General features: G+C 46.9%; 1 protein-coding gene across 2 annotated transcripts in view; it reads left to right on the top strand.

Annotated features, from left to right (window-relative positions):
* The first annotated feature begins 7,425 nt into the window (after positions 1–7,425).
* Positions 7,426–13,516, top strand: part of MON2 (MON2 homolog, regulator of endosome-to-Golgi trafficking) — a 522,785-nt gene continuing 516,694 nt past the window's right edge. For both annotated transcript variants that reach the window (XM_033958262.1, XM_033958263.1), the window contains exon 1: positions 7,426–7,796. In XM_033958262.1, coding sequence (XP_033814153.1) covers positions 7,689–7,796 — 108 coding nt within the window. In that variant the 5' untranslated portion in view covers positions 7,426–7,688. The remainder of the gene's footprint in view (positions 7,797–13,516) is intronic.

Here is a 13,516-nt window from a genome sequence, read left to right on the forward strand (position 1 = left end):
CGGCATATGCGCGTCTCTTTGAACCCCCCCCATTCCCTCCGTGTATTTCTACACCAGGGCCCCCCTCCCTGAAGGCCTGTCCCCCCCCCTTAAAGGTCTGCATCCCACCCCTGAAGGCCTGCACCCCCCCCTTGAAGGCCTGCCTGCCAGCCTGTCCCCCCCCCTTGAAGGCCTGCCTGCCTGCCTGATCCCCTTGAAGGCTTATCCCCCCTCTTGAAGGCCTTTTCCCCCCCTTGAAGGCCTGTCCCCCCCCTTAAGGCCTGTCCCTCCCTTGAAAGCCTGCCTGCCTGCCTGTCCGCTCCCCCCCTTGAAGGCCTGTCCCTCCATTGAAAGCCTGCCTGCCTGTCCCCCCCCCTTGAAGGCCTGTCCCCCCCTTTGAAGGCCTGCCTGTCCCTCCCCCCTTGAAGGCCTGCCTGCCTGCCTGTCACCCCCCCTCCCCCTTGAAGGTCTGCCTGCTTGCCCGCCCCACCCCGAAGGACCGTTCGCCCCCCTGGCCTCCCTGCACCACCTATGAAGCAGCCCGCAGCGGGATCGCGATGTCAGCGATCCCTGCGCTGCTTCGGAGCTGCTTCCTCCGCCGCGGTCCCGCCCCTCCTCTGACATCAGAGGAGGTGCGGGACCGCGGCGCAGGAGCAGCGCCGAAGCAGCTCAGGGATCGTTGACATCGCGATCCTGCTGCGGGCTGCTTCATAGGTGGTGCAGGGAGGCCAGGGGGGCGAGCGGTCCTTCGGGGGTGGGGGGGACTGAACGGCAAGGCCGGGAGCACCCCCTCAGGGCTTGCACCCGGGGCGGACTGCACCCCCACTTAGTACGCTACTGCTTACAGAAACAAAGACACACTCCGGGCATCCTATTCTAGTTCCTTCATGCAGTAACTGCTTCTGGCAAATGATAAGGCAATGCACAAGCAGAAAGCTGAGCTGGAAGCCACAGGAAGCCCCCGAAGGACACAGTTAAAACTGTGTATAGGGAACGTGAACTTAAACACAGCTGAAGTGGTGTCCTTGCACAGCCCTGGTTTTTAACTGGTTTATATTCGTTCACAGCGCAATCGGGGTTTCTCCCTGTTGGCAGCGCCATCGCAGTACCACCACTGTTGTGTACATCCACCAATACAGAGTTTACAGTTTGATTTTCTGCCGACAGGGCAGGGTTCTTAACCTAGTCTTCAGGATATACCCAACCAGTCAGGTTTTCAGTCAAGCAGCCCCTGTTTTTTGGAAAGCTCAGTTGGTCTTCTTTTCCCTACCTGCCCTGCCGCAGCACACAGCGGACCGGAAGTCTTCCCGATGTCAGCGCTGACGTCGGAGGGAGAGAGGGCTTTGCTTAAGCCCTCCCTCCGACGTCAGCGCTGACATCGTGAAAGGCTTCTGGTCGTCTGTGTGCTAAGGCAGGACAGGTAGGGAAAAGAAGACACGCCTCACGGTTCAGTGCATCGGAACCCCGCAGGATCCCCGCGACCCTAGGGGGCATCCCCACGGGATCCCCGTGACCCTAGGGGGCGTCCCCACGGGATCCCCGCGACCCGAAGGGGGAACCCGCGGGATTCCCATCATCCCCGTTCAGCTCTCTACTGTGCATCCTTTTCTTTCATTTATTTCTGCACTCAGGCCCAACAATTGTCCCTTTCTATTCCCTCCTTCCTTCCTTCCTATGTCCTTAGTGCCCCCAGTGCCTTCTTCCTATGTCCTTAGTGCCCCCAGCGCCTCCTTCCTATGTCCTTAGTGTCCCCAGTGCCTCCTTCCTATGTCCTTAGTGCCCCTTTCTATGTCCTTAGTGCCCCCAGATCCAGTGTCAGTTCTCCTTTGTACCTTTGTTCCAGGTCTCCCTCTCTCTCCCTCCTCTGTTATGATCTTGCCTCTCTCTGCTCTTCCTCAGGGGCTCTCCCCCTCTGTCTGCACCTCCCAAAGTCCTGCTTCTGACTCCTGTCTTTCTCCTTTGGTCCAGGCCTTTAACTCTCTAGTCTTTCTTCTACATACAATCCCCCTACCTTCTCTGCCTCTTTCTCTCCTTCCTTCATCCCTCCTTCTTATGTCCCCCTCACTGCCTTCCAGCCTTTGTCCCATCCCCTCCCCTCCCAAAAAGCCTGCCGGCCTACCTCCCCCAAAGCCAGCCTGCCTGCCTCCATCAAAGCCAGCTTGCCTGCCTGCCTACCTCCCCCAAAGCCAGCCTGCCTCCCCCAGAGCCAGCCTACCTCCTCCAGAGACAGCCTCCTGCCTCCCCCAAAGTCAGCCAGTTTGCCTGCCTACCTCCCCCAGAGCCAGCCTGTCTCCCCAGAGCCAGCCTGCCTGCCTACCTCCCCCAAAGCTAGCCTGCCTGCCTGTCTCCCCAAAGCCTGCCTACCTACCTTCCCCAAAGCCAGACTGCCTGCCTCCCCCAAAGTCAGCCAGTCTGCCTGCCTTCCTCCCCCAGAGCTAGCCTGCCTGTCTGCCTGCCTGCCTGCCTCCCCCAAAGCCTGCTTACCTACCTACTTCCCCCAAAGCCAGCCTGCCTGCCTACCTCCCCCAGAGCCAGCCTGCCTCCCCCAAAGCCAGACAGCCAGCCAGCTTGCCTGCCTACCTCCTTCCCCCCTACCACGGGATAAAAAAAAGCCTCACTCCAGGCCCGACTTAAACTTCCCTCTGGTCCACCGCCGCTGCTCCTCTGCATACCTTCCTGCCTAATCGCGCCCAGAAGCCTTCTTCCCGACGTCAATTCGAACATCCTCTCTGAATTGACATCGGGAAGAAGGCTTCTGGGCATGATTAGACAGGAAGGTAAGCAGAGGAGCAGCGGCGGTGGTTCGGGGGGGGGGGGGAATTTAAATCAGGCCGGAAGGGACATTTTTGGGGTTTTTTTGGTGCAGCAGGGAGGGACAGGAAGCGATCGCCTGTCCCATTGTCCCCGCGCACAGCTTCGGGACGCTGTCCCTGAAAACGGGACATTTTGGCGTCCCGAAGCTGTGTGTGGGGACAACGGGACAGGGGATCTGAAAACGGGACTGTCCCGTTCAAAACAGGACGTATGGTCACCTTAATCACTATGTCCAACATTCCTCCCCCTTTCATCCCCTTCAATTTTTCCCTCTCCACCACCATCTCCAAAGTTTCTCCCTTCTATTCCCCATGCATCTCTACCTCACTCCTCTCTCTATGCCCAATTTTCCTCTTTCTTCCTTTCCCCATGTGCACCATCTCTTTCCCTCTCACTCACCTTCATGCCCAACATTTCTTCCTTTCTATTCCCTCCCTCCTATGTCCCAAGGTATTGCCCCTTTCCTCCCTCCCTTCTGTGTCCCATGTTCATGCCCCCTCCCTTCCTTCTGTGTCCCGAGTTCGTGCCCACCCTGCCTTTCAGCTTTTTTCTCAAAATCGTGCCCCTCCCATGTCCCAACACGCTCCTTCCCCTCCTCTTTCTCCCAGATCATGTCCCCTCTCTACTTGCTCTCTCCAGGGCCTCTCTTTCCCTTGCTTGCTTCCTTCAGGGCGGTCCAGCTGGGCTGCTCCTTCAGCGGCACTTTTTGCAGGGATACACAGGCAGTGACTCACATGCTGCACATGGCTGTCCCACAAGCCTTCCCTCTGACGTCAGCTCTGATGTCAGAGAGTAGGTTTCCGGGTCAGCCACTTGCAGAGTGAAATAACCGCTGATGCATCCTGCAACAAGTGCTACTGAAGGCAGGAAGGAACAGTCCACCTTGAAGGAGGTAACTGGGATCCTCCGCTGACCTGGAAGGCTTTCTCCGACATCAGCTCTGACATCAGAGGGAAGCCTGGGTCGGCTTCGGTGGGTGGGCAGGAAGGAGGGCATGGGATCCCCACCGGCGGCAGCAGCTTCAGTGGAGGGGTGGATGGGCAGGCAATATGAAGAGTATGGGATCCTCGATGGTGGCAGCCATTAAGGAGGAAGGGGGACGTGAAACCTGCACAGTACTGTGTACCCCCAAGAAGCAGCTTGTGTACCGTACCTTAAGAAACACTGCACTAGACCACCAGGATTTTGTTTTGAGGTGGTCAGAGAGATTGGAAGGGGGTGTTTAGTGTTGGGGGTGTCCGGCCATTCCAGTTTTGGGCCCGTCTGCCAGCAGGGCTGTATTTTATTTAATGCTGTTGTGCTTGTGTTGTGTGCACACAACACACACACAACAGTTACTGGCAGCTCCAGAACTGCCGGATATTAGTGATTGGAAAGGAGGGGGATTCCCTTTTGCGCATCGCTAGGAAAGTTCATTTAAATACTAATGAACTCCTAGTGATGTATTTTCAGAGGGTTCTGGGGGTTTGGGAAGAAGGGAGCATGCATGGCAGGGGAGGGGCGTGGAAGTGTGTTTCTGCCCCAGGTGCCCCCTACCCTTGCTATGCCATTGAGCGCAGCCTCTCTTTAGACCCCCATCTGGGGCATGTACCTTAAAAACACAAAATAAAAACATTTATGAATAAAACAATGTAAAAAATGACCAAAGGTGTGTATGTAAAATCTGGAAACATCAAGTAAAATAACTTAAACATACAATAAAAACTCATGAAAAATGCATCAAGTGAAATAACTTAAACAAACAATTAAAACCCATAAAGATGCATAATCATCAATTGTTGAACCTTGGAAAAGTATGAGAAAATACAATGTGGGGTAAAGAGAAACGAATGAGAAAACGGCAACGGTTAGAGCTGTCTAAACTTGAACTGCAAACCTGTGAGGAGTGAAATGAGATGTGAGCACTTGTTTTCATAGGGAGAGATCGTGCGAATATAGATGTGTTGACTATGGCACAGAGAAATAAATATGGAGTGGATATAAAGTATTGCAAAATAGTACTAAGCGCAGTGGTTGAAATGGTGAGCTGGAAGTGAGACACTGCTTGCTCACTTCCGGCTCACCACATATTAGCTTTCCCACGTATTCACCATTATAGGACCCCCAGGGACCCCTGAAGAAGACTTTTTGTCGAAACGCGGACCGTGTCGAGTCCTGCATCCCTAGCGGATTAGGTCCTTTAAGGCTCTTATGTGGATTACTTTACTTTTAGTGGATGATTTTACTTTTATGTGGATGATTTTGCTTTTATGTGGATGATTTTAGTGTACCTTTGGAACTTTGACATTTTCAAATAAAGTCCATTAAGGAACATCATCATTCCACAGAGTTTCTTTTGGTTTCCACTGATAAAGGAACATCATCATTCCACAGAGTTTCTTTTGGTTTCCACTGATAAAAGAAAAACAAAACTCACCCCATTCAATAGAACCTAAATATAGGGCAATGCAATTCTTAAAACCTAGGGGGCTGATATTCAATGGAACTTATCCAGGTAGGAATGGCTAAGTTCTGTTCACTTGATCAACACCCAGATTTTTAGTGGCATTATTCAAATAATGTTGCTGAAAATCCAGACTGACCATTTTGGCACTATCTGGATGGTGCCAGGGTGGTTAGAGATTGAGAAGGCATTTATCTGGTTAGCAGTGATATTAAGGTAACCAGGTAACTGCCTAGATAAAAGGACAATAAAATGCTGCCCTAACTTTATCTAGTTAATTATCTGGGTACTTCTCTAACTATTGCAAGTATCCTGATGCCCAATCCCTCCTGCTGCAATCACATGAACTCCCCCTCCCCTAATAATCGGCTGGAGGAATTTCCAGTCCCTCCTACGTACACCCCCCACCCTCCACTGATCAGCGGCAGGAGGGATGCCCAGTCTCTCCTGTTGACACCACCCAAAGTACACCACATCCCCGAATCCCCCCCACTAGGAACCCCTCTTAACCTGGTTTCATTGGTCAACTGGACAGCTCCTGCTTGTGTCCGGGCAACAGGCCTGCCTTCGAAGGAATGGCAGGCCTGCCCCTTCCCAGTGCATCTTGGGATGCACCGGGGAGGAGCCTAAAGGCCTGATTGGCCCAGGTGTTTAAGGCCCCTCCTATTCCTAGCCAACCGGAATTATAGGCCTAACATTCTGATTGGCCAGATCCCCTAGGCCCCTCCTATTCTGGCCAATCGAAATCTTAGGCTACTCCCAGTGCATCCCAGAATGCACTGAGAGCTGGATTTAACATTACATTTGGCCGAGAGGCATCCCTCCTACCGCCAATCATTGGGGGGGGGGGGGTAAACGGCAGGAGGGACTGGGCATCCCTCCTGTCGTGATCATTACGGGGGTGGGGGGTCAGGTTGCTTGGGCTGCCATGATCTTCTCAGCTGTCCAATCCGGAACTTATACCTGTTTTGACTTGGTCTAAGTCAAAACGAATAAGTTTTATCTAGGCAACCTGTCAGACTTTTCAATTATGGCTGCCAGATGACTAAGGGCTCCTTTTACTAAGGTGCGCTAACGTTTTTAGCGCATGCACAAGATTAGCGTGCATTAGCTGAAAAATTACAGCCTGCTTAAAAGGAGGCGATAGCAGCTAGTGCGCACAGCATTTTAGCATGTGCTAAAACTGCTAGCGTGCTTTTGTAAAAGGAGCCCTAAGTATAGGTTGGCCATGTACCTTACCTACTCCTCCAAAAATGCCCCTTTTCGATCTGGACGCACAGAGGCAGGGAAAAGGCCTAAGCTGGTTTTAGGTACGTCTAAAACCCTGGTCGATTATCGGTACTTGGACTACCTGTCTTTTTGATTCTCCAAGTACCAATTTAGGTGGGTTTTTAGATATATTTGGTTTTTGATTATGAACCCCTTAGTATTTAGGGATTAAAGAAAATATCCACAGTAGGTGGCATTTAAAAAATGCTGACCACCTTAGGCTGAATATGAGTGCCTCTTCATAGTTTCAAATGAAAATATAGCCAAACAGGATACTTTCAGCTGTATTTTGAAGACGGTATAGTGATACTTTCATGTTTATGTCATGCATTTGTAAATTATGGGCTCCTTTTACAAAGGTGCGCTAGTGTTTTTAGCGCACGCACAGGATTAGCGAGTGCTATAGCCGAAAAATTACCGCCTGCTTAAAAGGAGGCGGTAGCGGCTAGAGCGTGCATTTTAGCGCGCGCTATAACCACTAGCACACCTTTGTAAAAGGAGCCCATACTTAATTTTAGTGTATGTGAATTTCATTTACTTTTTATCACAGTATATTTTTTCATATATCCAACTGAACTGACATTTAACTTTTTTTTGTGCTTTTAATAAGTGTTAACCTGGTTACCTAGGAATGAGGAGAATGACAGGGAAGAAGTGGGGCTTGATACTAGTATTCTCTCTACTCACTTTCTGTGAGTCACCATGACATGCAGGTTTGAAAAGCACTGTCGTTGATATGAGGTAAAACCGGCTTAAATTATCCCCAATAACACGACGCTAGTCATCTGTATTTTAATAACCCGTTCCACAACTCTTCTCATCTATACCTGCTGCCGGCTCGTTCTCTAATAAATAAGCAGCTGCCAAACCTTAAAAGCACAAAAGGCGACAAGACCACGCCCCCTACGTGCAACTCACCGGCGGAGCGCGCAAGCGCCCGCGTCCTTTGCTTGTGTTTACGGAAGTAGTCCGTGACGTGTCACTGTGCGCGCGCCCCAGGGTTTGTGGGAATTAGGCTGCTGGCAGAAAGTCGGAGAGGTGCTGCCGTCACTGAGAAATGGCTGCGGCCTGAACTCAACTTGAAGTGTGCAGTGCCTGTGTAAGAGTAGCAGAGGCCCTGCGTCCGCTCCTTTCTGAGTCCAAGCAACCGCGCTCCGCAGGCGGAGAGGCGAGGTAGGCGAAAATGTGCACCAGTAGCCCCGAAGCGGTGAAGAAACTGCTTGAAAACATGCAGAGTGACTTGCGAGCCCTCTCGCTGGAGTGCAGAAAGAAGTTTCCCCCTGTGAAAGAGGTGAGTGCGGTTGTGCTGCAGATACGTGAGCGCGGAGATGGGAAAGGGCGAACTGGATCCCTTGGTTATTCATTAACGCGTTACACTAAGAGGACCAATTTGGTGGCGCCGGGACTTTATAAGCTTTTCTTCCTTTTGTAGCTCAATAGAGTATCTTTGGCTTGAAGAAATTAGCCGTGAAGCTTGTCACCTTACATCTGTGTAAGTTGCTATATTAAACCCCCCCAAAACGTAGGAATCTGAACCTCATTGACATTCTTAATATACAGGCTTCCTCAATCTGTGAATGAGAAGGAAAATACTGTATATTGCATACCCGGAATTCAGTAAATGTTGCAGAGTTCTTTAGATTCTTGTTTTTAGCAACATATAAACATGAATGGGCACATATTTACAAAAGATCAAAAGGAAATCACTCACTCAAGGCAACTGAATTATGAAAGTTTTCAAATTGTCAATAGTAGCAACAATTAAAGTTGAAGCTTTGACGATTCAAATATCGTGTTACTATGTATCCAGTATAAAAGGACTTTGATTTATCTCAGTCCTTTCTCAAAGATTCAAGGTGAGTTACATTTAGGTACAATAGCCATTTTCTCCTGTCCCCATAGGGTTTACAATCTGGACTTGAAGGTGAATTAGTGGCAGTTAAGTGACTGGCCATTTGCTTATCTGTTTGTGGCAGGGTACCTGCTGTCAAAATATGCTAGTGTGAGAATGATATGGCTTTCTTTGTAGCACCCATGACATGCTCTGCCTTGAAATACAGATATAATTGTGTTTTGAAAAATGATCAGTGTTTATTCTAAAGTGTTTTTTTTTTTTTGCTTGTCTTTATTGATGACTGGTTCAGCGAGTGCTGTATAAGTCACATTGTGCTAAGCAGCAAATAGGAATAAAGCTTTCTATGAATCATAATCTCTGCTTTATTACCAGCTGGTTGTAGTACGTAAACATTTAACTTTCTATAAAACTTATTAAAATAATCACTATTATTATTTGTTAATACAGCAGTCTTTTAGAAAAACAGGATAGTATGTTTTATTTCCATTTTGCAATGTAATGTTCCTTTAAAACCATGTGTAATGTTCTGTACTGGCAACATTTGTACAAATAAGAAGAATTTTGGTTAAACTTTTAAATAATTGTGTAGATCTTGAATTGATGAAACCATCCTTTTGCACTCTGGTATTAAAACAGTATCCCTGTTTTTCCATTGGTAAATTAAACAGGTTTGCATAACTACAGTAAAATAGAAAAAAAAATAAAGCACTATAATACTACACTTAATACTTTTCTTATGGGAACATCCAATCACTATGGTCCTGCTTGGAATACTTCTCCTGTCAGGGCTTATTGGGTGATTTGTCAGAAAATTCACTACTACCACCTCTTCCTTCCATATCCACTTCTGGGATCACCTGCCTTTCTTTATATTCCTACACTTCATTCTCCCTGCTCTGAGCCGCTGCTGCCTCCAGAGCTCCATTGCCTCCTGGGACTTTAAGTCCTTTTCCCCAGCTCTTTTCCTCTTAGAAATGTGTTCCTTTCCTCTGCTGTGGGGAATTAGTCCCTGCTTTCCTCCAATATTGTATGTCTATTTATATTTATTTATTTATTTATATACCACTTATATCCTAAGTGGTTTACATTTACATTCAGGTACTTTATCATATTTCCCTATCTGTTCCGGTGGGCTCAAACTCTATCTAGTGTACCTGGGGCAATGAGGGGATTAAGTGACTTGCCCATGGTCACAAGGAGCAGCAAGGGATTAAGAGTATAAGAACATAAGAATTGCCACTGCTGGGTCAGACCAGTGGTCCATCATGCCCAGCAGTCCGCTCACATGGCGGCCCTCTGGTCAAAGACCAGCGCCCTAACTGAGACTAGTCCTACCAGTGCTCTTGTTCACAACCTCAGGGTGCTAAGGCTGTAGCTCTAACCACTGCATCACACACTTCCATGCATTTATCAAAAATGTAACAATGAGCAGGTTATTAGTGTACTAAGTGAAATTAAAAATATATATAGAGGGAGCCCTTTATGATTTTTTAAAAAAAACTGAGGTTTGATATATTGCATGTAGTATACAAATTTAATATGAAAATCAGAAAAAACCCCACCATTGTTAGAGAGGATAGAGATCAAGAAAAGGCAGAGAGAATGAGAAGAAAGTAGTCCAGAAACAGGTAGACACTTTAGGTGTCAGGCTCTGTACTGACCAAAATTGCCAAATGCCTGTGAAAACAAGTGGGTTTCCCATGTGTTTTCAAATTTTACATAAGAAGATTCTAATTGGAAGAGTGGTAGAAAGGAATTCTAGAACATAGGTCCTAGGGGAATCCAGGCAAGTAGAGGATATGTGTAAACAACTTGAGTCTACTGGAGGAGCATAAAAAATGGGGCATTATTTAGTCAGTAATGAGAAATGCAAAGTAAGGCAAACAAGGTGTTAATATCCGATGCTGAAAAAGCTTACCAAAGTTAGAAGACAACTGAATATGGCAGAGCTGGCTTTCATATACAGTAGAGCAAGAATAAGGAAGTAAACCCCACGAGAAAGCAACAGAAATGGTACAAGTAGGGATTGAACTGTACACATCAACCAAGAATAAATTAAAATGAATAAATATTTATTAAAATAAGTTTCTGTTGTATATTCAATCTGTATTGTAGACCTGACACGGTCCATGTTTTGGCGTTTGAGCCTGCCTCAGGAGTACAAAAGACATGGAGCAGGTGGTGTGCTTATGACGTCAATGATTGCTGTTTGCAGTAAATCGTGTACAATCCTAGAGTAAAAGTATATCCCTCCAAAGGAATAAGCAGCAGTGCAAACAGAAACAAATAGGGTAACAAACCCAATAAGCTCCTAGCATATAAACATGAAGGGCAGAAAGGGATGAATTATATTTCTAAAATGTGCACAGGAGAAGAGGAATTAAGGCACAAAGGGACTTCGCATTTGGGTCCTCTGTGCTCACAGCAGGCTCATCTGCCCTGCCCTAGTCTCGGGGGACTACATTAGAGCATTGGGACATCCCCACTGGTTAAGATTGATATACCTTTTCCACCAGAAGGAAATATTAGGTTCTTACCTTGATGATAATCTTTCTGGTAGAAAGGTATATCAGTCTTGATGATCCACTCTGTCAGATATTGATTTTGCCTGCTTACTGTGTCATACAGGTATGGATTTCCAAAGGTTGGGATCTTCGCCTACATCTGAAGAGTAAAGAGACCTTGCTAGTTTAGAGACAAGTGAGAGTATGACAGCTTCACAGGTATTCATGCTGGTTGTGCTCAGGTAGATAGCTTGTTCATTCTACCTTGTTTCCATACTAGGTTTTTTTTATTGACATTTTTGAACAATCACTGTTGCAGAGCAGAATAAAAGTGATTTGTTTTGGAGATTCCTCGTACCCTTTCCTTTTACCTCTTATAGTGGTTTACAACTGCTTTGAGCCAAACTGAGGAGCTATATAGCACAGCCCAGTGAGGAAGGAGCTGGAGTCGAAAAAAGTAGATGATAATTTCCTCTCTAACCACAAGTTGTGTAGAAAACATTGCGGTAAGAACCTAATTTTTCCATCATGAGGAGAGTATGAAGCCCTCAGGAGCTACTTAGCCTCCTATGTAATGCATGAACTAAATTAGGCAAATAGCCAACTTAATGATGAAATTTTGGTTGAAGGAATTACAGTGGCTATAAGCAATCTGAAAGTGAATAAAATTCATGACTTTGATGGAATTTCAGCTGAATTTTATAAGTCTGTCAAGAGAAGTTTGTTTTCTCCTTGTAAGTCTCTGTAGTTGAATCCTGGAGGGAGGGGCACACTCTCTGATCTGCTATGCAAATATTACTAAAATTTATACTCCTGCCGGAATTTGGCATAAAAAAATTTTAAAATTCTGCAATCAAAGGCTCTCTTTTATAAAGCTGCAGCTGAGGTTTCTACCTTGACCCAGAGTGTTAAATGCTTTGACGCTCATAGGAATTCTATGAGTGTCGGAGCATTTAGCATATTTGCGGTTTTTCGAATTTCGGGAGAGTAGTGTAAACACCACATCACCAGACTTAACTTATGGACGCCAAGTCCTAAGTAGCCTCACACCCAGACTACAAGTTCGGATAGCTAGAGAACAACAACCAAAATATTGTGAAATCCTCCACTTCCAATTTATGCCAAGGAGCTATTAAATAACAGAGGTTATGTACCCTACTGTTATACAGAGGTTAACCCTCAGAACACATGTGAGCAATCAGTGCCTGAGAGCCGTATTCTGCAGAAACCACAACGGTAGCGCTCTTCCACGAATAGCCTGACTGCAGAGCACCAGACTTCCATGACTCCAAGAATTCATAAGTACTCCTGTTGATTGAATCCGCTACTTCTTCCACTGGTCCTAGCCCATGGCAAAGCCATCACTTTCATGAAAATGCACGACAGGATAAGAGACCCCCTTCCCCTTGCAAAGTTCTAGGGTATCAATCCTGTAAATACAAAAACAAAATGATGGCTTACAACCCAAAGAAGAGCCAATTGAAAGTATGAATTCAACAGGACTCTCAAAAGAGGTGAACTGCTGAACAAATGCAGGAAGAAAACCTCACCTAAGAGAGGAAATGACTCCTACACTTACACACAGAATGCTACATGAGAGGCATGGTTGAATCCAGCCTCCACCCCTATCAGCTAAGCCCTACCGAAGGTTGATGAGCTACACTCCAGAAGCTACGAATAAAGCTGATGTAACAAAGAGGAACCTGAAAGGTGAATAGTTGAAACTATTGGATAGAAACAAATGCAGATCCAGGTAGAGATGGACGGACTGGCTAGACCCTATCTGAAATGAGAGGGAAGAATGTAGTCCACCTACATCGTCTAAGCTGTGAAGAAGGCAAAGAAAAGCAAGATACAATATGCCAACAGGGGAGTCCAGCCTGTGAGAGAAACTAGATGTACCGAGAAGAACTGCAATGATCGCCCTCACCAAGATATGGGCTATAAAAAACAATCGAATAGCAACAGGCATGCTGGTACCCGTGAAAATGAGGAGAGCAGGCGGTAAGCAGACTCCGCCAAAATACCAGACCAGTGATCTAGAAAGGGAAGAGAGGACGATTAGCCCACCAAGAAGAATAAATGTAGCCCAACTGCTACAGAAAGAAATAGACAGTACCCATATCTCCCGATCCTACTTTGTGGCTGTAAGGTCTAATTCAGATCAGGTCCATTCCCCTCGTAACAGCTCCACTTATGATGTCCAAAGTGATGGTGTTAGTGGTGGCTTTGTCTGGTTAGAGACAGAGAAATCAGTTATATCCAAACCAAGACACCAGGTCTGCTGAGCGTCCTCTCATCAAAGAGCCTTTAGGTAACTCAAAGAGTATAAGCGGAATAAAATCTGAGTAAAACGCATGAACTCATAAACCATGCGACATAGAAAATTCAAGTCAGGGAATGACCAACAGAGTATCTGGGACAAGAAAAACTGTAAATCGGACAAACGGAGCATTAGAGAAACAAGAACTGCAATATAGTTTGAAACTAAAGAGCTACTGCCACTGGTCTGTTCACCATCCAGAGCGGTTGCCTCCCCGTCTGACCGACCTCAGGGAGTGCAAGCCCGCACAATGACAGGACAAACTGCAGCATACATTCTGTCCTTGCAATTCAGCCCAGTGCCTGCCTGCACAGCAGTTAATCTGGGAA

The sequence above is a fragment of the Geotrypetes seraphini genome, chromosome 9 (genome assembly GCF_902459505.1).
Source record: "Geotrypetes seraphini chromosome 9, aGeoSer1.1, whole genome shotgun sequence".
In the NCBI taxonomy this organism is placed as follows: Eukaryota; Metazoa; Chordata; class Amphibia; order Gymnophiona; family Dermophiidae; genus Geotrypetes; species Geotrypetes seraphini.